The sequence below is a fragment of the Perca fluviatilis genome, chromosome 11 (assembly GCF_010015445.1).
Source record: "Perca fluviatilis chromosome 11, GENO_Pfluv_1.0, whole genome shotgun sequence".
NCBI classification, from domain to species: Eukaryota; Metazoa; Chordata; class Actinopteri; order Perciformes; family Percidae; genus Perca; species Perca fluviatilis.
Genome location: NC_053122.1, coordinates 36,832,082 through 36,856,334, shown reverse-complemented (window position 1 = coordinate 36,856,334; position 24,253 = coordinate 36,832,082). Strand labels below are relative to the sequence as shown.

Sequence of the window (24,253 nt, the reverse complement as noted above, 5' to 3'; positions counted from 1 at the left end):
AAAAGAATTTTTGGGTGTTTTTTTGTGTCTCTGGTGGTTCCACACGCATATAAACTTGGACTTTGTAACAGAAAGCAGAGCAGCATGAAAATGAGCTGAGCGAGAGACAGGCAGGTTGTTAATAAATATGAGTCAGATTAGGAGAGTGTTGTAGATCATTTTTTGATTATGAATTCATCCTGGTTGCATCTTTAATCTCTTGTTTGAGCGTCTTCATTTAGGTTCTAAAGTTCATTTTCACACACTTAATACAGTTTTTAACAGCACATTTGTGAAAAAATTTTTAGTAATTTTTTTTTTTTTATAATTAGTGAAGGCTGAATATCCACGTACAAACTGTGTGTATATTCAGCAAACATTCACTAGAGATTAGGTAGGAAGTTTGTGTGAATCTCTGGATAAATAATGATAAGAAAACAGAAGCTTTTCATTTGGAGTTACCTGTGTAAATGTCACACATTCATCAGAATGAAATTAGTTTTGTACAAACATAAATGCACATCTGTGTCTTTATTCTGGAGGCCTAATGCATGTCAACAGAGCAACAGGTGAACAGTGACCAGGGTTCAACCATGTTACATCTCAACTGCTAAGGACAGGTAATATGAGATGCACAAACAGAGGGATTACTACTGAAACATGGCACGTCATTCCATTTGAAATCTTTATCATAGTTGTTGTGAACACAGCGTTCATTTCCTCTGTAGTTATCTGGCTGTACTTTATTCCAATAGACATAGTCCACTCTGCTACCATCAGACCACATCCAAATTCCTTCTTTCTGGGTGTCGCTGAGTCCAATCCAGGTCGCTCCCTGAGCATGGTCAAAATTCCTGATCAGGGATTTGACGAAATTCTCTTCTTCCAGACTGTGGATGGACACCAGGTTGCCTCCCTGTGACACACAGTGGAGCTCTGCATCAGCCCAGGTCAAATGTGTAGCGACGTACTTGTAGCAGCGGCCGTTGAAACTGAACCAGAACATGGGACAGCTGCCACGCTGTAGCTCCACCGGATAGCCGTCTGAAGGAGACACAGCCCCCAGAGTCAGACCAAACAAGTAGAGGAACGAGAGCATGTTGGCGTCAGAGTCTCAGAGTCTTTGGAGTTTCTGATCTGCACTGTTAAATGTTATCGACAATCTGTCAGAGATGGTTGAAAGGCCACTTTCTTTTATCTGCTTTAGGGGGAGGGGTGGGAGGGGTTCTGCACTGTTGGTGTGATATTATTGGTCCAATGCACATGGCAAACACTTTTCCTTGTCAACAACTACTCTGTATCTGAACATGAGCCAAAAAAAGAGACAAAAAGCTGACCTGGAAATGTCACATAAGACCTGTAATTTATTCATTTAGCTGTTACAGCCACTTGGTTTGGACCAGTAGCTCATGGTGGTTACTGTTAATGTAATGCAACCGTTGGAAACATATAGCTCTACTGTATATCAGAGAGTCAGTTTGCTTTTCCACTTGTGCTAGTCTTCAGTAGTTTTTTAGCTAAATGCTCTACAGATAAACAGTAGTTTATCATTTTCCCATAACTGCCTATGGAAGCTTTAGTGGCTGCTGTTCTGCTGTTCAGCAGAAGTTATATAGTCTCCTTTTGAAGGGGAAATCCACTCTCAGAATTTATGAATATTATTCTTATAATCTTAAATAGTTTATTTAATTTGTGAACACAAATAACTCTTGAGAAGCAAGACAATGTGCCCGAGTTGCTGTAACAGTGTCCAAAAAACTGGATCCATGTTTCTTCAGGGAAGTGATTAGAGGTTATCTTAAAACGTGATGAGTGTTTGGATCAAACTCAACCAGCACTCAAGTTCATAAAAGACGAGCAATACATGTTTACTAATCATCAACAGAGGTTGAACTCTGGCATGTTCAGGAGAGCTTAGTTATTGTTTTTTTACATCATTTCTTTATTGAATCATAACACAGTATCACAGTATCAAACATAATGGGCATAATGAGGACTTTTCTGCATTCAGTACCTAAGTACAGTTTCCTGATGGTGCTTACATTTTACTCAAGTAACATTTTCATTGCAGGGTTTCTACTTGTAACAATGTCAGGGTTTGGGCAGGCTGTTACGTTTGAAACAAGAGCTGAACCCAAATGCAGAGAGAAACACAGAGAGTGTGAGTTAACAGATTTATTTAAAGTATTTAAGTACAGTCCAGGAGCCTCATTTATAAAACTCAGCATAGATTCTATTCTGAAAGATTTTGTGCGCCAAAAAGTCAGAATTTTCGTACGCAAAAACAAAATTCTGATTTATAACACCATGCGGCGCACACCTGTACGCACTCTTTTTGTTATAAATACGGACGTGCGTTACCTTATGCAGTTGTGCATGAGCCTCACGCTCCTCCCAAGGTCGTCCCATATTTGTCCTAATAGCCTTGTAAAGGAGCCCTTGATGACCAATCACGAAACGGAAAAATGGGGGAAAAAAAACACAATTCGGTGATTGTGAGATCGAGATGCTCCTAACAGCGTTAGAACATCGAAACAAAATCCTGTTTGGAGGCCTTAAAGAAGGTATTTCATACCGAACATACTACTGTAAGTGGCAGCTTACAACCGATGCTGAAGTCTTCAACATCGTTTTTTTCAGCAACCGATTCTTATGAAGTCGATGCATTTAAGAATAAAGCCAACACCACAAATCACAACAGTCTGTCTTAATCATTTTCTTTTATTTGTGGTACGAATTTGTGAAGAGGATATGAATGAACTACGGAGATTGCGCCTCACACACAGGCGGACTCCAAGCAGTGACCTCCCAGCACCTGCTGCGTCATGCACAACACGGCTCCAACTCCCTCGCGCCACGCTCCTCCAACGACCTCTCCACATCTGCGAGTAGCGGCTCAATTGCTCCAGGTCTCGCCAGCGACGACCTCTCCATACACACACAGTCCATCAGCGCCGACTGCTCTACTCCGCCAAACTCCAGTCGTGGCCGTGTCCTCACTGATGCTGTGCTACAATCACACCGAAGTGCGTAATATCAGCAATGTATTAACTGACATTTGTAATGCAATAAAAGAATTGAAAAAGTAATTGTTGTCTTACATTTCAGAAATGTTGCATCACTTGTTTGCGCAATATAATTGCTGTATGGCCTTCGTCGTTCATGCCTTGCGCTTCTGGGCCTTCTTCAATTGGCATTAACGCAGGTGGAGGGACTCTATTACGTCGTGCCATGTTGTGCAATACAGCACAGGCCCTAATCATCCGACACATCTTTTCAGGCGCATATAATAGGACTCCCCCAGACCTATCCAGGCACCTCCAGCGTGATTTGAAATGCCCAAAACCGTTTCAACGCTCTACACGGGCACGCTAGGTCGGTGGTGGAGCCAACCAGCCTGCAGCCGTCTCCCTACACTGCTTTGTCTCAAAATGAAAGAGTTGTATGTTGAGCCAGGCCAGTGAGCCACAACATTTAACAATATCATGTCTGCATCACATATGATTTGCACGTTAATTGAATGATATTTCTTTCGATTAACGAAAGCATACTCGTTCTCAGACTGTGTGCAGTCAATCGCTCCGATTACATTTGGTAAACTGGACATTACTGCAAATTGCGTTTTAATCTGGTCCTGCTCAACAACAGCATAGGGAAATGTTATATAGCGAGGGGTCATTCGAATCAAATCTTCCAATACAGCTGGCATAAACGCGCTGAATGATGGCTGTGATATGCCGGATCGATCTGCCAGTTTGCGCTGGAATGTCCCAGTAGCCAAAAAAAACAATTGACCGTTCGCAAAACCCCGCCCTCGAACGGTCCTCGTCCAATCCTAGCTCAGCAACTGTAACTAAGGAGAAGGACCCCCGTCAAACATTGCGATTTCAGCAAGATCGTGAAACGATGCGCCTATGGTACAAACGTACCCCAAACAACCTCAACGTTGTCCTTTTTGAACACTGATTAAACGAGAACTCCGGGCAATTTTTACGTTAATCTTGACCGCTATATGTATAGGAGTACTGTCGATAGCAAAAAAGACGAGCCGAATCGGTGCTAGCAACACGGAGCTGCTAAAGCTAAGCTCCCACTCAGCTAAAACGGCAGTTTTGGGGGCATAAGATAAAGAGTGTCTTTGTGCCTCTTAACAGACACAAAATGCAATTAAAATGTGCAACGTGAACAGGGCCCTTACATGACAACAAGATGCGTTTAGCAACTTAGCCATTGTTTAAATTCACCTATACCTCTTAGCTGCTAGCTGCCGTCTGGGATAAGTGAGTGTGTTCAGCCAGGCTCCGGTAATAATCATCCGCGCAGTTCCATGTGTATTGTATATATATATATATATATATATATATATATATATATATATATATATATATATCCATTTTGTGTGAATATGAGTCTCTGCAGTGGCGAATTGTGTGGTAGTTTCCTTAGCCAGGCTAGCAGCCCCGTCCGGGGCATCCTTCTACTTCCTCCCTCGCCTGCCGTGGCCGACAACAATCCACAGCCGGCCGCTGGTCTGGTGGATGTCCTCCAGAGGACAGTTCATGCTTTCGTGGCGATGTCCTACAGAGGACAGTTCATGCTTTCGCGGCGAAATTTTGAAGTTTATTCCCTCCTCAAAAATAGGTATTTGAGCACTGTAGTGGTTATGATCATATCAGTGACTATGTAACTACATGGAAACGGGCCAAATCATGCCTGTTTCCCGTACAGTAACAGTGCCACTGAAGGCTAGCTCTAGCTCCATAGTTACTCCAAGCTTCTTCCCTTGTGAACACCTCCGCTCTTCACTTTTCACACATTAAGCTCCGATCTGCACACTGCTGTTTACCTTTTCCTGCTACAACTGAATTCCCACGGGACTTAAGCGCAAGACTACAGCCTTCTGCAACGCTAGTTACTCTACAAGAAACAGGCATCACTTGGTCCGCCATGGCTATGTGTCTGGTTCTCAATTGTTTGACGGGCGTAGTAACAATAACTAGGGGGCGTGGCTTTTGCGAACGGTCAATTGTGGTCAACACCAGCAAATGTACAGGTATGGGTATGTTCCGACGGGTGGGTCTTTCTAAAGCCGGTCCTAATTCAGCACAGATTTCCAAGAGCATAGCTCAAGGTAACCTGAAACGTCTTAAAAGCCATCATCATCATGGGCCAGAAAATCGCCATGGTCCCGAAAAACGCGCTCAAGACGCATACCTCTTGCTTAATCTTCGAGCAATGCCAAATCTGCCATGCTGTTGATTGGTTGCAGTACACAGGCCATCGGGAACTGTAGGGCTATTTATTTATTTATTGTCCCAATAGGTTAATTAATTCCAATAAATTGGTAGTGGATTGGAGTCATATTAGCTTCATCAGGGTAATTAAGTGGCGCAGTTGTTTTGGTTATGGATGGCACACTGACTTTAAATAGATTTATGCCGCCTTCTATTTACCTCGGAACTCGGTTTTTACAAGGTCAAAGTCGGAAACACGCCCCCTGACCTCGGATTTACGAGCTCGGAACTCGTACAACCTCACAGTACCCAGAGTTAAAAATCCAATGTGGCTGCCCCCTGTATCAACAGTTGTGAAAGCTGCAGTAACATAAAGTTATAAGCACTTCTGTCTTATTTGTGTCACTAAATCAGTCGTTCACACAGGCATGTTCAACTTCTATCTGTGGACATGTTGTTACGCTGTTTGCATGCACAAAAAACGGCGTAATGCGTTGTTATCAACTGGTTGCTAACAATAGCTAACCGGGCTAGAGCTAATGAAAACAATGAAAATCCGACTTTTAAATAGAACGCATTCAACTTGGGTATGACGTCATTCCCAGTTCCGGTTTCTGAATTCCAAGATAAATAGAACGCGGCATTATTTGCTGGATATAAATATCCATTTTTATAATTTATGGATAGACCTAATGATTGTTACGAAAACTAAATAAAAATGTATAGTGTGGTCACATGCAGGCTGTGCGCTATGCATCCAGAGTACTTTATTCATGTGGTATTTCATGTTACCATCGGGGGTCACTAAAACAATACAAATCACGACTTTTGCTAGGAGTGTTGGAACCGCAAATTTCACCCTGCTTCACGCAACTTTTTCTTGTATAACAGGTTCTTTAAATGAGGACCCAGGTTTCCAGAAAACGGAAAAGCAAGTCCAGGTTTCCAGAGAGGCGAACAGGTCCTGGGGGTTCTGAACAGGAGTGGTTCCGTCAGAGTTATCCAGTGGACAGCTAGTGGTGAGGTCCATTGGTGGTTGTCTGGTCTTGTGGATGGCAGGAGTGGAGCGCTAGCAGGAGTCAAGTTCCAATAGAAACTGAAGCACAAGAAAACGGATTAGGACAGGCAAAAACACAAATAGCAAACAGGTAACAAGTTTGGTCATGAGCGAGACTAACTGTGGTCGTCTTGACTATGATCTGACCCAGAGTGGAGGAATGACTGCGTCTATGAAGCAGAGGTTGATTGTTGTAGATGAGCTGCAGCTGGAACCCTGACTCCCGCACACCAGACTCCACTCCTGCAATTAGGACAGAGGGGAGGGGGAGAGGAGAGATAGAGAAGCTACCTATTGCTACGTGTACACGTGGCCCGCTATTTTCATAAACGGACATTTTAAAGGACAATTCCGGCGTAAAATGAACCTAGGGGTTAATAGCATATGTGTACCTAGTCGAACGTTCTCTGGGATATGTTTTCATGCTAATTGAATGCGTCTCTAGCTTTTAACAAGCTACCGCAAAACCGGTGGTTAGCCGCTAACGCTAGCTTTTGGGGCATGGGGTAAATCCCTATTTTCTACCACTAACAAGGCTCAAAATAGAACCACACTTAAACGGTAGCATAATGAGGGTCCCTACATGTAAACCAAAGCATTGAGAAATTTGTAAGTGTACAGACAGTTTATTAAAAAGATTATAAAGACCGTAGCTTTTGTGTTTACATTCGGCCGCCATCTTGGAAAACAGTCATCAGCAGTCGAACCACGAACGGCGTGCAACCAGTAACCAGTAACATACTGTAGCTCAAACATTGTAGACACAGTGGTAGAGCGGTCGCCTGCCAATCGGAAGGCTGGTGGTTCGATCCCTGTCCCTGGCCCTGCAGTCCCATGTCGAAGTGTCCTTGGGCAAGACACTGAACCCCGAGTTGCCCCCGATGCTGAGTGTAAATGTGTGTTAGTGTTTATCTGATGAGCAGGTGGCACCTTGTACGGCAGCCTCTGCCACAGTGTATGAATGTGTGTGAATGGTGAATGGTTCCTGTACTATGTTAAAGCGCTTTGAGTAGTCGTTAAGACTAGAAAAGCGCTATATAAAAACAGTCCATTTACATCTACAGTGCATCTGCTGCAGGACTCAATGTAACATTTGTCTCCGAAAAATGTATGTGTCCTTATCATTTAAAGCACAATGTAGAATTATTATATATTGGAACGAAAACACTGTAGTCCAATGAGAAGTGTGTGAGGAGTGTTTTTATAAAAATGTACTCTGAAGTGAAACCAGGGAAAGAAACACAAACAATATCTAAATAACTAAGAAAGAAAGAAAGAAAGAAAGAAAGAAAGAAAGAAAGAAAAATAACCTCTGATATAAATTCCATAGACATTCCAGGAACCTTTCAATCTAATGTGCCCTTAACTTTTTGAACCAAGTCCTTTTATTTTGGCACTGTGATTTTTATTTGAAAACCCCTAAATTAATTGGATACCACTTTGTTACAGTAGTAGTTTTTTCATGGCCCTAAATAACTAGTACACATTTACTTACAAACAAAAGATTTATGTGACTCTCAACGGCCTTCTTTAGATGGCCCGCAGCTTAAAAAATATTGTTTTACTAGTTAGGATGTTGATACATGGACCAGAACTCATATTCAGCTGTCACTTCTCTATGACTTATCCTATATTATACCCCTAGGAATTATCCTATATTATACCTGTTTGAATTAAAAGGAGAAAAGAATATGAGGCCTGAATTAATTCTTCCCAAGCAAATTCACCATATACATTATGATGGTTTTCTTTCCATTGCTGTTATAGGTCTTTCAATTTTATGTTAATTATAACTTTTTATAGCTTTTCTGAAAATATGAAACAAAATATTTGGGTACAAAAGTATTTTAAATATGTGAAAAAGGCACAACAATGTTATCATCAAACAATCCATTTTTATTTATGAGAAGAGTTATAGCAGAAAGTGCATACACTCAACATTTGAATAATTGGACAGCTTGATGCGTATACAAAGTAACACGTGGAAAGTCACTCAGCTAAATCAGACAAAACCTTCTTGTTTGTTACAATGCACAAAAAAAACTTAGTGATTGAGGACACAACCAGTCATTCCATCGCAATTAGGTGCCACTACCTTTGCAAACACAGTTTTCATTTCCATTAGAGTTGTTTGGCATTCCAAAAGCTATAGTCGACTACAGACCCATCAGACCAAAACCTCGGGCCTACTCTGTAGCTGTCACTGAGTCCAATCCAGGCAAATCACGTAGTCGTCATAGATCTCGATCAGGGATGTAACAAACGTTTCTTCAACCAGACTGTGGATGGACACCATCTTTCTCTGACACACAGTGGATCTCTGGACGCTTAAAAGGTCACTTAATTTTACATGCTTTACAGAGGGTGTCTGCACTGTTTGTGTAATGTCCTTGGTCAGATGCACAGGGCCAGTGATTTATCACGGGCTGCCCTGAATTGCTGTCATTTACTTTCTTTTTGGCACCGAGATTTGCATTAACCCCTAGAATTTTTTTATTCATACATTCCAAGATTGAAGACTGTAGAGGATGCTTTTAAAGTGCCAAAACTTGTGTATTTATTAACAAAACACCAAAAATGTACTCAAACAAAGAGCACAAAAGCTGCCAAGTCCTTTCTTCCTCTCCCCTTCTCCTGAAGCCCTTTTAACTCAGCCTCCCCTAATTGGCCCCCACCACCTGCACAGGTGATTATAGGGTGAGTTTATTTTTTAAAGGTAAGTGCTGTAGTACAACCAGCAGGGGGCCTTCTATGTGCGGAGTAGTTTTGAAGACATGACTCTCTGTAATTATGACATAAAACAAAAATTGGCAAAAGATATTCACCAAAATTATGATTATGCTTATTTTTTTAAGTAAGTGCGTAGTACAACTAGCAGCAGACAAGTTATACTTGAGGTAAGTTTGGAGACACTACCTTATTTAATCATTAAATTAATAGATCTTTTTGTTGTATCTCTTTTCGGTGTTGTAGTTTGTAGACGGTCCCTAAGCACTCCTCTTCCTGCCGTCTCGAGGACGGCTCGTTTTGATGAAAATGAGTTTGTAGCTCATTGTTTGTGATTTAATAATTTAATCATGCAACAATCAGGCAGGCTAAGATCATTCTATCTGATAACTCTCATGTGTGGTTTTCAGAGTTTGAGCTATTGAACTCAGGAAAGAGGTACAGGGTTCCTCTCTGCAAATATAACAGGTATAAGCACTCATTTGTCCCTCTCTCAGTTAAGCTCATAAATGAGCAGTGATGAATTTATGACCATGAATTTTATTAATGTATATCTGTGACTGAATGTATGTATGGATATTAATGAGGGAATTAATGCATATTTACAATGGATTGTAAGGAAATTTATAAATGGATAAATTAATGTTTTTTTTATTTTTAGGACTGAATGCATGGATGCTTATGGAAGTAGGAACGATTGTAAGGCATGTATGGTAGAACAGAAGTTTTTTTTTTGCACAACTAGTCTATAGAAAATGGTAATTTGTAATTTTGCACAGCTCTTTGAGTAGCCTAGATGTTCAATGTACATTTGTCTTCTAACTGTTTTAACCCTGCGTTTGTTGTGCGTCGCTGTTGTAACTCTTGCAGCAATTTCTCTCAGTGTCCCAAACGAATTTCTCCTTATAATAAAGGACACAATAAAGATACTTTGACTTTTGACTCAGATTTAATAACATTTCGCTGTAGAGTAATTGGAGTAATTGATCCCGGAAGTTCGAATCTGTAAATATCTTTTTAACTTTGCGCATGTGTATAAAAACCGAGGGCATGGATTATGAATCCGTGCGAACAGTTTATAAAACTGAGGGAACAGATTTTTATTCTGTGCTCATGGTTTAGTTATTTTTTTCTCAGCTGACCCCAGGGGGGCTCCGTAGAAACAGACGCTGGATGGACTTGGTAACAGAAAGCAGAGCAGCATGAAAATGAGCCGAGCGAGAGACAGGCAGGTTGTTAATAAATATGAGTCAGATTAGGAGAGTGTTGTAGATCATTTATTAATTATGAATTCATCCTGGTTGCATCTTTAATCTCTTGTTTGAGCGTCTTCATTTAGGTTCTTCAGTTCATTTTCACACACTTAATACAGCATTTAACAGCACATTTGTGAAATTTATTTTTCATAATTAGTGAAGGCTGAATATCTATCTATCTATCTGGTATTCTTTAAAGAAACGACCTCTTTAACCAGCTTATTACAATAAATACACAAATAATCAGACAACTGCTATTTAAAATATAGTAAAATTTATTAACTTCAAAATTATCAATGGCCAATCAATAATCCTTCGATCAATTAAAACCAATATACCCTTTTTTAAACCACAACAAAAACAAAGCAAAAACAAACCAGCATTTATCTGTGTGTGTGTGTGTGTGTGTGTGTGTGTGTGTGTGTGTGTGTGTGTGTGTGACAGAGGGAGAGAGAGCGAGGAGGAGGGGGGGTGATGAAACTGCTTGCTTGCTTGGTCACACACAGATTAGCCATTAGCTCATTGAAGCTAGGCGCATTGTATGTGTTAACTGCACGAAAGCTATTTAACCTCAAGAGGGCGGAAGTGGTGCTGGGTGCAGCGCCGGGTCGCTAGGGCTAGCCGGTTAGCTTTCAGGCTAACGTCTTACAGACCAAAGGGACACACTAGCTACATTGCTATGGAATGATTAGACCATTCAAAACTTAGATGATTGACAGAACTGTTTGGATCATTTCCAGTTTCTAAAATGTGAGGATTTTTCCGCATTCAGTACCTAAGTACATTTTCCTGATGGTGCTTAAATACTTTTACTCAACTAACATTTTCATCGCAGGGTTTCTACTTGTAACAGTGTCAGGGTTGGGTATGCTTGGACCGGAAAATGCAAAGGGTTACGACGAGGAGGCACTGTGATGGTTTTGAAGGTTTATTAAATTAAAAAAGGCTACAACTAAAGGTGTCCTGAAGCAAGCAGGTCAAAAACTGGCAAAAGGAATATTCAAACAAAAATCCTAAACACTCAGGAATGGACTTTGTAACAGAAAGCGGAGCAGCATTAAAATGAGGCAGGTTGATAATAAATATGAGTCAGATTAGGAGAGTGTTGTAGATCATTTTTGAATTATGAATTCATCCTGGTTGCATCTTTAATCTCTTGTTCGAGCGTCTTTATTTAGTTCCTTCAGTTCATTTTCACACACTTAATACAGCATTTAACAGCACATTTGTGAATTTTTTTTTCATAATTAGTGAAGGCTGAATATCCACGTACAAACTGTGTGTATATTCAGCAAACATTCACTAGAGATTAGGTAGGAAGTTTGTGTGAATCTCTGGATAAATAATGATAAGAAAACAGAAGCTTTTCATTTGGAGTTACCTGTGTAAATGTCACACATTCATCAGAATGAAATTAGTTTTGTACAAACATAAATGCACATCTGTGTCTTTATTCTGGAGGCCTAATGCATGTCAACAGAGCAACAGGTGAACAGTGACCAGGGTTCAACCATGTTACATCTCAACTGCTAAGGACAGGTAATACGAGATGCACAAACAGAGGGAATAGTACCAGAACATGGCACGTCATTCCATTTGAAATCTTTATCATAGTTGTTGTGAACACAGTGTTCAAGTCCTCCTGCGTTATTTGGCTCTCCCCTATTCCAATAGACATAGTCCACTTTGCAACCATCAGACCACATCCAACTACCTTCTTTCTGGGTGTCGCTGAGTCCAATCCAGGTCGCTCCCTGAGCATGGTCAAAATTCCTGATCAGGGATTTGATGAAATTCTCTTCTTCCAGACTGTGGATGGACACCAGGTTGCCTCCCTGTGACACACAGTGGAGCTCTGCATCAGCCCAGGTCAAATGTGTAGCGACGTACTTGTAGCAGCGGCCGTTGAAACTGAACCAGAACATGGGACAGCTGCCACGCTGTAGCTCCACCGGATAGCCGTCTGAAGGAGACACAGCCCCCAGAGTCAGACCAAACAAGTAGAGGAACGAGAGCATGTTGGCGTCAGAGTCTCAGAGTCTTTGGAGTTTCTGATCTGCACTGTTACATGTTATTGACAATCTGTCAGAGATGGTTGAAAGGCCACTTTCTTTTATCTGCTTTAGGGGGAGGGGTGGGAGGGGTTCTGCACTGTTGGTGTGATATTATTGGTCCAATGCACATGGCAAACACTTTTCCTTGTCAACAACTACTCTGTATCTGAACATGAGCCAAAAAAAGAGACAAAAAGCTGACCTGGAAATGTCACATAAGACCTGTAATTTATTCATTTAGCTGTTACAGCCACTTGGTTTGGACCAGTAGCTCATGGTGGTTACTGTTAATGTAATGCAAACTTTAGAAACATATAGCTCTACTGTATATCAGAGAGTCAGTTTGCTAAATGAATGACTCTTTTCCACTTGTGCTAGTCTCGCAGTAGCTTCACTTTTTAGCTAAATGCTCTACGATAAACAGTAGTTTATCATTTTCCCATAACTGCCTATGGACGCTTTAGTGGCTGCTGTTCTGCAGAAGTTGTATAGTCCCCTTTTGAAGGGGAAATCCACTCTCAGAATTTAGGAATATTATTCTTATCTTAAATAGTTTATGTAATTTGTGAACACAAATAACTTTTGAGAAGCAAGCAAATTTACCCGAGTTGCTGTAACAGTGTCCAAAAACTGGATCCATGTTTCTTCAGGGAAGTGTTGGTGACAACAAGTGATTAGAGGTTATCTTAAAACGTGATGAGAGTTTGGATCAAACTCAACCAGGACTCTGAAATGAAAACAAGTTCATAAAAGACGAGCAATAAATGTTTACTAATCATCAACAGATGTTGAACTCTGGCATGTTCAGGAGAGCTTAGTCATTGTTTTTCTACATCATTATTTCTTTATTGAATCATAACACAGTATCACAGCATCAAACATAATGGGTATGTCCTATACCAGAGAGGGGAAAGAAAGAAAGATCTAAAGAATAAGACAAATGTACTTCTGATGTATTCCATACAAAAACCAGGAACCTTTCAATTCAGTATGTCCTTCACCCTTTGGACCAAGGCACTTAACCCTTGTAAGGTGTTCAGGTCTGTGGGACCCGTTTTCAATGTTTGCTAAAAGGAAAATTACGCTATTTATTATTTCTTCTAACTCAAACTCATTGGCCTTGGCTCATTTTCTGTGAAGAATATAAAAAATAACTTATTTTCAATGACTGCACACGGTACACATAACTTACATATGAGGTGTTCGGGTCTACTGGACCCGAGTGTAATAGTTGTAGGTGCTATGAAATTTAACTGTGTCCTCCTCCTAACTGGGCCTGCTGTGTGTGTGTGTGTGTGTGTGTGTGTGTGTGTGTGTGTGTGTGTGTGTGTGTGTGTGTGTGTGTTTTGTCTTTCTGCACCTGCTATTCCCATACAAGCTACAAAAGTTACAAAATTGTTACATTTCAAGCACTTTCACCTGTTCTGATTAAAGGCATACTAAGAAATAACCACCAATAATGATCAAAAATCTTGTTTCCATTTTTTACCTTTTTTATAATTGAATTTCCTCGTTTTGTCACAAAAAACAATAATGATCATATGATCATAAATGTGATCTCACAGGGGTAAATGGCAAATATGAACCATAAATGATGTATATATCATTGGTAATTGAGCTAAAGTAAACATCTGTTAAGTATTTTTACATAAATTGTTATGGCTGTATTGATTTAAAAGCCTAATAATGTGGTGGGTCCACCAGACCCAGGGACATTGGCTCTGTATCAAAAATATGAACACCACACAAGGGTTAAATCTCGGAGCAGGTTATTTATCAGAGGCCGTCATAAATCTATAAAGCCATATCAGTTCCTTTTATATTGGCACTGAGTGTCTTACTGGAAAAACCCTAAACAATAGGGCCAAACTTAGGATATGGCTTTGGTCCACTACATTCATCTGACAGCTTTAGTTATTAATTTACAAATTAAGATGTTTGCACACAAAACACATGTAGTTTATAAAATACAATGTTTGATTATAAATTAAACTACCCAACAATATAACGGCCTGCAAGTCCAGCTGAGATGATTAGATCATTCAAAACTTAGATGATTGACAGAACTGTTTGGATCATTTCCAGTTTCTAAAATGTGAGGATTTTTCTGCATTCAGTACCTAAGTACATTTCCCTGATACTTAAATACTTTTACTCAACTAACATTTTCATTGCAGGGTTTCTACTTCTAACAGTGTCAGGGTTTGGGCAGGCTTGGACCGGAAAATGCAAAGGGTTACGATGAGGAGGCACTGTGATGGTTTTGAAGGTTTATTAAATTAAAAAAGGCTACAACTAAAGGTGTCCTGAAGCAAGCAGGTCAAAAACTGGCAAGAGGAATATTCAAACAAAAATCCTAAACACTCAGGAAACAGAAGACTAGGACTAAAACGCAAAGAGCAAAAGACTCGCGTAATGACAATGATCACACAACAGACAAAGAAAGCACAGAGACTTAATACACAAGGTAACGAGGGTAGTAACAAGGGACAGGTGACAAGAGGACTGATGAATAGGTGGAACACATCAGGGCGGGGCAGACAATCACAGAGGCGGGAAAATACACAAGGCAGGAAGTCAAACAAGACAAGACCAGAGTCCGTCTATAGAGATCCTGTTCACTCCCTATTTAGCCCCATTGTAGTGATGGCCAAATGAAGCTTCCTGAACCATTTTCTCTTTTTTCTGAGCCCACTAGATGGGGCTCTCTCTTTAACAAAGGGTTGAAAACACAGTGAATTGCCATTCCTTTAACCTTTTTCTTTAGACAGCACCATCTACTGAGCTCAGAAAATAAAGAAAATGTTTCACGAAGCTTCATTTGACCATCACTACTGTAGAAATATATTGGGTTTAGAATAAGAATGTGCTGTAGCCTGGGATGGCCTTGCTGTCTCCTCCTGTCTGGCATGTGTAAAGATAAGACGGGTTCAAATTTAGTGGAGCAAAAGTGCTCCTCATTTGTTTAATAAACAATTGGAACAGAATGCACCTAATGAAATCTCTTAAAGGAACAGACAATCTCTAGCGCGCAACTTCTCTATCTTCTCGGAGACAGAAAGTCTGAGTGATATCCAACCAATTGGCGGCCCACACGCAATGGCGAGAGGAGGAACCTGAAGATGAATAAAAGAAAAGGGAAAAGGAAGGTCCGAGGTGTCAGACCCGGAAAGACTTTGTTGGTGGCTAGGAAGAGAAAGTTTGAACGGGGGGCTCGAGGAGCTGCTAATCCATATGCTATGAAAGATCTGTTTGCAATATCATTTTACTAAAGATTGTTATAGTTTAACTGAACGAATCCTGAGTATTCATTTCTTGGTCTGCTGCCTTCGAACACAATAAGTAAAGGGAAACTTTGAGAAGGACTGTGACCGGTGGTTCCTTAAAAGACTCTGGCTTTTTGAGCAAGAGTAGAATCGGTTGCTTTTTTCCTTACATGGTGACCCCCGACGTGAGGCAGAGACCAGGAAACCAACAGAAGCCAACCAGAACTTTTTGGCTGGACTTCACACACTCAGACTCTTCTCTCCGGATCCAAATGGTGCACCAAAATTAAAGGTAAGAGAATTCCTGTTTTGTCTTTAAGAAAGACCAAACTTCTCACATTCGGACCTCAAAACTAAATTTCTTTTGGATCTGTGAGGGTAAGACATCTTGGGTTTTAATTAAAAATTGGGCTAACCAGTACTGTAAGTGATATTGCGCAGAGACAGCGCACTCGAGTCAAGGAGTGTCGCCTGGGAAAAACTGAGAACGCACCGAGTGAGGAGTGTCGTCCAGTTTAACTGAAGCACACCCGAGTGAGGAGTCGTGTCATAAGAGACACCTCGAGTGAGGGGTGTTGTCTAATAATAAATGTCCTGTGATTACAAAGTAAAGACATCTTCGCGTTAGAAAGAGCTGTCTAACGCTGACTGGAAAACTGGGTTTCGAGATATGGTCTAAAAGGGACACCTGGTGGGGAATTGGTGTCACTATATAAAAATTAAAATAAAAAATCAGAAGTGCATAAAGTAAATTGGGGGACACGCAGTAAAGGTAAAAACCAAAAATGCAAAAGTGATCTCACAGGGCGTTTTGCCCATAGCGATCCAGTCTCGAAAACCCAGCTGAAAAGCAGTGTACTAATGTGTTTGGCGTGATGATGTGAGCAGTCAGTGTATTCATTTGTGTGGCAAATGTTTATCTGGTTGCGATTAGTAGACTGGTTGCTGTTGGTTGTAAATGGCTAGAGAGTACTCCTAGGAGACAGACGCAGCGTGGGAGTTTTAATAAATTATATAGAAATAATATAATATAATAATCAACATACTTGGTGGGACAAAAACGCTAAGTATTGGATCTAGGAAAGATAATAATATAAAATCCCTCGGTATAAAAAACGGGGTAAATAATTATTGAAGAAAATAGTCAGGAAAGCTGACAGTGAAATCCAAATGCAGGGAGAGTGTGAAGTGTGGGCCGCTGGCGCGGACTGGATCAAATGCCGCTTTGGGCGAAAAATGGGAGTGAACTGTCTGTGACTAAGCGGCTGCAACACACACACACTCGTTTTTTCACTAAGGAGAAGTAGGGAAAACTTTATTGACAGAACCCTACATACACACATACACACACACACCCCTGTTAAGATAGAGCGCCTAGAGGTGCAGACAGGACGACAGCCAGCGAGCAACTAGCTCAAATTTCACGCATACACACACACCCTCTCACCAAGAGAGGAGGAGTCCAGAAGTTTTGAGCATACACAGAAGCGGTTTCACATACACACACACACTCGCTTCATGCAATGAAGAAATGCTTTGCACTGATACACTGTTTGTTTGTTTTTGCTATTAGGGACAATTGATAATGTGATATGTTTCCCCTTATCAGGTAAATAGATGTCAAATTAGAAGTACTTAGGTTTGCTCTATAGGCATAAAAACTTTAATTTGTAATGATTTTTAGAACTATCAGACAGTGAGTAGTATAACTTTGGGTTGCAAACTAAAGATAAAAATAAAATAAACAACATATTTTTGTTTAATACTTATTTTATTGGTTATATTGAAACCAATACAGGTTGATATGAGATTTCAGTCTGTAAACAATTAATTTAATATCATACTCTAGTGAGTTATTGGGTTACTATATCACAAATTGCTTGAAACTAAAGTATTAAGTTGAGGTTGAAAACATTCTATTTTGGTAATTTCCTTTTCTTTTAAAGAAATTATTCATTGAACTTTTGTTGCTTTTTACAAGTTACAACTACTAAACAGATTATTTATATGGTGCTTCGTTTTGGGTGCGTCCTGGCATTGTCGCCTCAAATAGAAGGGATATAGTAGCAATAATAAATAAGGTGTTTAATAAATAGGGTGTTCACATCATTTTTTTTATTTAAAAAACTACTTTAAAAAGAAAATTTATTTAAATTTGTTTTGATAGACTTTCACTATTTGCAGAAACATAACCTTTAAAAAGTAATCTAAAAGAGAACAGTTACAAAACCAAAATTTTTATCACAATTTGGATGGATTTTATAGAGCTAAACCAGCATAAAAGGCCAATATATGCTGCTTTATAATAATTGATATTCACTAAAATAACTAGAAATTTTTCCAAGTGATAATATTGATAAAAGAACAAATAATGCCTTTTGGGACATTTCTGTTTTGTGCACACAGGCGCCTCATGTATGTGCGATCAGGTCCATCATCGCTCCCCCTCCAGCTGCAGGACTGGTGAAAAAACTGTACCAGGAGATTGACCATCACAGCACCTCAGACCACAACACAGCTAGACACGATAAAGGTTTGTGCTCTGGCTACAGTTCTCGGCCCAAAGGGAAAGGGATGGGGGACCAGTGCTAGGCGTCTGGTTGTGACTTCAGTATCTGGAGATGTACTGTGTCAAACCTAAGAGCCAGCAGCAAACCACACACCCTACCCAAAGCCTTGATGAGCATTGTGTGATGAACTGATGACGCTGAAATAAGAAGGCTCCAGAGGGGTCAATCATATGACCCCGAGGTCTGCTTCACCAAAGGAAAAGACGCTGATATCTGGAGGTACGGACCAGCAGACGGACTGAGAGAAGGAGGGGGGGAGCGAGAGACCGTTCTGCTCTGACACATCTGACGCACTGTGAAGTTAAGTAGCACACAGACTCACATTCTGAAAATACACACACTATTAGGAGAAGAGAATTAGAAGTACTTATTTTTACTTTTAAGATAAATGTTCAGTTGGTGTGTCAGTAAATGTTTAAAGTACATTTCACTGTTCAAATTGGATTGATGAAAAATTGATAAAAATGATCCATTCAAAGACTTCCTAAAAACCTTAAATTGTATTTTTCTAGTTTTTTTGCAGTTTCTGCATCTTTCCTGAGACCTGTTGAAGTGGTGTGAGTTTTAGTGCTGAAACCATGATGATTAAAACCAGGTATCAACAACTTTAACACAGAGATTATGATTATATTATATATTGGACCTACTGCTTGCCTTTATCTGAGGGATATTTAAACGATAGTTTTCCTATTAATTAAGAAAGATGTTTTCCCAAATGCCAAAAGCTGATGAAAATTGTGAGAAATCAAAAGTAAAGTGTTAAAAATCAATCAAAAATACAGTTGAGTAGAAATTTTAAAAATAATGCTGAGAAAAACTAAATATATTTTTTATATAATTTGTCCCCTGTCTCAGAACTCTAATCAATAGACTGATAGTAACGGCATTATCAAAAGAGGGTGCTCCCCCAGCTTATCAGATGTTAGCCATGACTGAATTTACTCACCCTGCCAACTATGAGAACCATTTTGACGAGGCTGGCACTTCCTCCGACGAGGAGGAGGAAGGAGTATAGTCACGCTGGGTCCAAATTACTCACAATCACCACCCAGTGCCCCCTCTCCCTGAGTCCCCGTTTCCTATCTCCAACTGTTTTTCTATCTTCTTATCTGCTGTCAGAGATTCCCTTCTTTGTTTCACAGATATTGCGCGGGGCTGAAAATCAGCCCATAGTCAATATAGCCTTAAGTAAGACATAGGGTTGAAGTATGATTTTACAATTTTTAATTAATTACAATAATTACAAAAGATGTTTGTTTGATGTTTGCATGATACACAATGTTTAGGGATTTCCACAAAAATAATTGTAACCATTGGTATAGTCATAGAAAGAGCAATGGATTATGCAGCTTACATTAGGAGCTAAAATCTACATATAAGACCCATGCACCACACCGCTCTGACATGATATCTACTATCACAGTTAACTTTTGATTGCTTATTATTGATTACTAAATTGCCAGTAAGTCATACGTAGGTCTCGAAAGAGGGATCCCATTATTTTGTTTTACCAATATTAGGATTATGTTCCACAGCGTGTTGCTGTGGAAAAAGAGGGTGTAGAAATATATTGGGTTTAGAATAAGAATGTGCTGTAGCCTGGGATGGCCTTGCTGTCTCCTCCTGTCTGGCATGTGTAAAGATAAGACGGGTTCAAATTTAGTGGAGCAAAAGTGCTCCTCATTTGTTTAATAAACAATTGGAACAGAATGCACCTAATGAAATCTCTTAAAGGAACAGACAATCTCTTGCGCGCAACTTCTCTATCTTCTCGGAGACAGAAAGTCTGAGGGATATCCAACCAATTGGCGGCCCACACGCAATGGCGAGAGGAGGAACCTGAAGATGAATAAAAGAATAGGGAAAAGGAAGGTCCGGTGTCAGACCCGGAAAGACTTTGTTGGTGGCTAGGGAGAGAAAGTCTCGGGGCGACGGCTGATCCATATGCATATGAAAGATCTGTTTGCAATATCATTTTACTAAAGATTGTTATAGTTTAACTGAACGAATCCTGAGTATTCATTTCTTGGTCTGCCTTTCAACGAACACAATAAGTAAAGGGGAAACTTTGAGAAGTGACCGGTGTTTCTTAAAAGACTCTGGCTTTTTGAGCAAGAGTAGAATCGGTCGCTTTTTTTCCTACACTACCCCATTGTACCGAATTTGGTTGCAGTGCCACCAGAGTTCCACTCGGGGTGATCGTGGGTGAGTGCAAAGTGAAAGGGACCCTATGGAGCTAGACGGCTAAATTTGTCTCTTTTGCCTGATTGTCGTTGAGAAATCTTTGTAGGTTTCAACATGGATTATAGGTCGAAAGTTGAATGAACGAGTACTTAAGTCCTTTCGATTTCTTACAGGTTGAGTCGTTGTTGCCCATAACACGCTAGCATTCTGCTAATGAATGCCGATTGGTCAGTGAAGGACTGATTACGACCAGAGATCCCCCTTGATGGCCTCCAAAGCGGAACCAGTGGCTCAGAGCTTGCCGTAAAGCAGTATCTCTGGCCGTACGTGTGTTTGACGTCATTGGACATTTAAAAAAGGCTTTTCAGAACAGAAAAGCAACTTAAAAAAAAAATCTAACACCCAGCAGTGTGTATTTTCTTTGCCTTCCCTTTCGAATGTAAGCATCAAATTACTAGACTAAAAATGATATCCTGAGAAAAGTAGATTTTGAGGGGTATAGCTCCATAGACCTCTATCATTCTGCACTCGCCCTTGAGCGCCCTCACATGGAACCAGAGTGGAACTGCAACCAGTTCAGAAGCCGGAAGTTTCCCGAGAGTGGAAGTTCTCTCCTTATTAGACATTCTCTGACAAGACAAAGGAGAAACAATACTACAAAATTAAACAGGAAATGAAGGCATCAGTAACAAACACAAGGATAGAACCGGGAAAACAGAACAGAAAACAGAAAGAACATGGGTAACACACAACCACGGAACAAACAAGGAATGAAATAACAACAAACAGGAAAACCCACAACAGATATCTACAAACATGACAAACAGTGTGGTATTATTACTTTAAGTTAGGTTAAGTGCTTTACATGAAACATTGTAGAGCAATTAAAAACAGCCATGATTAACATAAAACAAGCTAAAATATAATAATATACAAATACAACATAAGTTACAGTGAGTACGAAATTTATAATTATCCAATTTAATAGGTTGTAGGGACGGGTTTGGGAGGAGAGAGGGAGGGGTTTGATTTTTGTTTTTAGTAAATAGGTTTTGAATTAGATAAAAATATGTATATATGAAAATATTTTTTTGTAATTACAGAGGGAAAGTACTGAAAAAAGTACCGTTGGGTACCGGAACCGAATTCCAGGTACCGGTATCGGTAGTGGTATTGGTTCAGATGCGAAAGGAACCCTACTGATGTGTGTATATTCTGGGGGTGGATGAGTGAGTGAGATATGATTGAAGTAATGTGTCCTTGTTATTATATCAGATCATCATGGACACTTTGGAAACCGCTTTTTAATGAATAAGAGAGTGGCTCTTAAAAGAGCCTTTGTGTTCTTCCGTAGAAGTGAGGCAGCAGGTGTGGGTTGCAAAGACGTCAGGCCACTGTGGTCCGAGGTATTGCCGCAGCAGGAGAGGAGAAGTACGTGTTGAAAACCTCCCGTGTGGCTGTGGCCTCTTGGGTGGCGTTGTTGGTGGCGACTCTCCCTACATCCCGTAGAGCAGGGATCGGGATGGCCTCTTAGGGCAGGGCGCTTCAACTCGGGAGTTCCAACGCAGAAAATTGTGCAGAACCACTGTTGCCTTCACAATGGCATCTGCATTTTCAGGGCTCACTCCAATGACACGGTGGTAGATCCTCCACTGTGCAGCAAGGATGCCAAAGGCATTCTCAACCACTCTCCTAGCACGTGACAGGCGGCTGTTGAAGGACCTCCTTGGCTGGGTGAGGTCCCTTCCAGGATAGGGCCTCAAATTCCTCCTACACAAAATGATGATGTAAGGACATGTACATACAGATTACAATTTCTACAAAATACATTGTTGACATCACCATCTAATAATATCCAATAATACATTATAGTTTAACACAGTGCTGTTCAAAATCCTACAATACATAATGACAAGGTGAATGACGCTGTTAAATCAGGACATGCACTTCATACAAATCAAATAGAACACTTACCTCAGAGGGAAAGCCTCATCCCCCACAAACACATGAGGCATGGGCCCCAGGTGTTCAGCGCCAGGGATGAGGGCATCCTCCCGAAGACCCAGCTTGTCTCCTCGCAAGGCTGCTCCAAACGCAGAAGCTGCATTTTATATTTATATTACATTTCATTTCATTTGGCTGACGGCTTTCAACCACAGTGACACCCAACAAGGAAAAGAATCTAGGTAGAGTATGATAAGTACAAGTTAGTGCATCAGTGAGTGCTATTTCTATAAAGTGAAGTGTCAGTTAGTTATAGTCAGGTGATGAGTGCTAGAATTAGTTAGTTATGCTAGTTGTAGGTAGTGCTACAGGACATTAGTTCATCATTCGAGTTGGAAGATGTAACGCAGGCACAACAATGCAATTTGTCCTTTATTCGTCTGTTCTGTGCAACAGTCTATCATTAATAATCATTATCCACGCTAGGTTATTACTATGGACACAATTAGTCACAGACAGAAATGTAAACACCACAAGCTAGGCCTACTAAAAAAGAGAGAACCTTGGCAACAACATTCCATTCATGCGTACTTTATCACTCAGCTGATGCTAATGTTGCTACAGATGACAGATATTGCCATGTACCTCACCTCAGACAAATTGCCAGATGCTCCGTTGGAGAAATGGGCTTTCGGAATGTTGTTCGCATCCGGGAAATCGTAGGCCCAACTCTCGTCAGCAAACAGTCAAATTGCTCCCTGTTGAGCCGAAAGTACCCCTGGAACCGGTCACAGTGAAAGCGGAGCTCCTTCACCAGCCGGAATTCCACCAACTCCTTTCTGGACCTGAGGGTCTCGTGCACCCACACCCTTCTTGCTGCTGCTGCGGGTGCCTTCCTCTGTCTTCTCCTCACAACCAGGGCAAGTGCCAAGGCTTTCTTTTGTTTCACAGACAGAAACATCGTCTCCACCAAATCTCTACTGTGTATCCTATACAATGTCGATGTACTGCACGTCTGATGTAAACAACGGACGCAGACGTGACGTGCATTCAAATATCGGTGCATGTATGACGTAAATTTGTGCTGCGCCCGGCGGCAAGCACAACAAATATAGTTGGGAATAGGACAACCTAGCGGCGAGAGCAGCGCATGCCGCATACAATGTGAACGGGCCCTGAGGTTGGAGTTACTGCATCAAGAGCCACCACTCACAGACAGATCCTGGACATGGGCTTCAAATGTCGTATTCCTCTTTCTCAAGCCGCTCCTGAACAATAAACAGCGTCAGAAGCGTCTTACCTGGAAAAAAAGAACTGGTCTGTTGCTCAGTGGTCCAAAGTCCCCTTTTCTGAACAGAGCAAATTTTGCATCTCATTTGGAAACCAAGGTCCCAGAGTCTGGAGGAAGAATGGAGAGGCACACAATCCAAAATGATTTAAGTCCAGTGTGAAGTTTCAACCGTCTGTGTTGATTTGGGGAGCCATGTCATCTGCTGGTGTTGGTCCACTGTGCTTTATTAAGTCCAGAGTCATCGCAGCCGTCTACCAGGACATTTTAGAGCACTTCATGCTTCCCTCAGCAGACAAGCTTTAAGGAGACGCTGACTTCATTTTCCAGCAGGACTTGGCACCTGCCCACACTGCCTAAAGTACCGAAACCTGGTTCAATGACCATGGGATTGCTGTGCTTGATTGGCCAGCAAACTCGCCTGACCTGAACCCCATAGAGAATCTATGGGGCATTGCTAAGAGAAAGATGAGACATGAGACCGAACAATGCAGAAGAGCTGAAGGCCGCTACTGAAGCATCCTGGTCTTCCATAACACCTCAGCAGTGCCACAGGCTGATAGCATCCATGCCACGCCGCATTGAGGCAGGAATTCAAAAGGGGCCCAACCGAAGTACTGAGTACATATGCGTGATACTTTTCAGAGGGCCAACATTTCTGTGTTTCGTTTTTTTTTTCTTTTTGATTTCATGT

General features: G+C 40.9%; 2 protein-coding genes across 2 annotated transcripts; both read right to left on the bottom strand.

The window, feature by feature from the left end:
- Window positions 1-491: 491 nt before the first annotated feature.
- LOC120568211 (ladderlectin-like) lies at window positions 492-1,139 on the bottom strand. The gene has a single exon (XM_039815569.1). The coding sequence runs from the start codon at window positions 1,076-1,078 to the stop codon at window positions 590-592; it is 489 nt and encodes a 162-aa protein (XP_039671503.1). The 5' UTR covers window positions 1,079-1,139; the 3' UTR covers window positions 492-589.
- Window positions 1,140-11,684: 10,545 nt separating this feature from the next.
- On the bottom strand, window positions 11,685-12,324 carry LOC120568209 (lactose-binding lectin l-2-like). The gene has a single exon (XM_039815568.1). It carries the CDS (start codon window positions 12,269-12,271, stop codon window positions 11,783-11,785), a length of 489 nt encoding a protein of 162 aa, XP_039671502.1. The 5' UTR covers window positions 12,272-12,324; the 3' UTR covers window positions 11,685-11,782.
- Window positions 12,325-24,253: the final 11,929 nt, after the last annotated feature.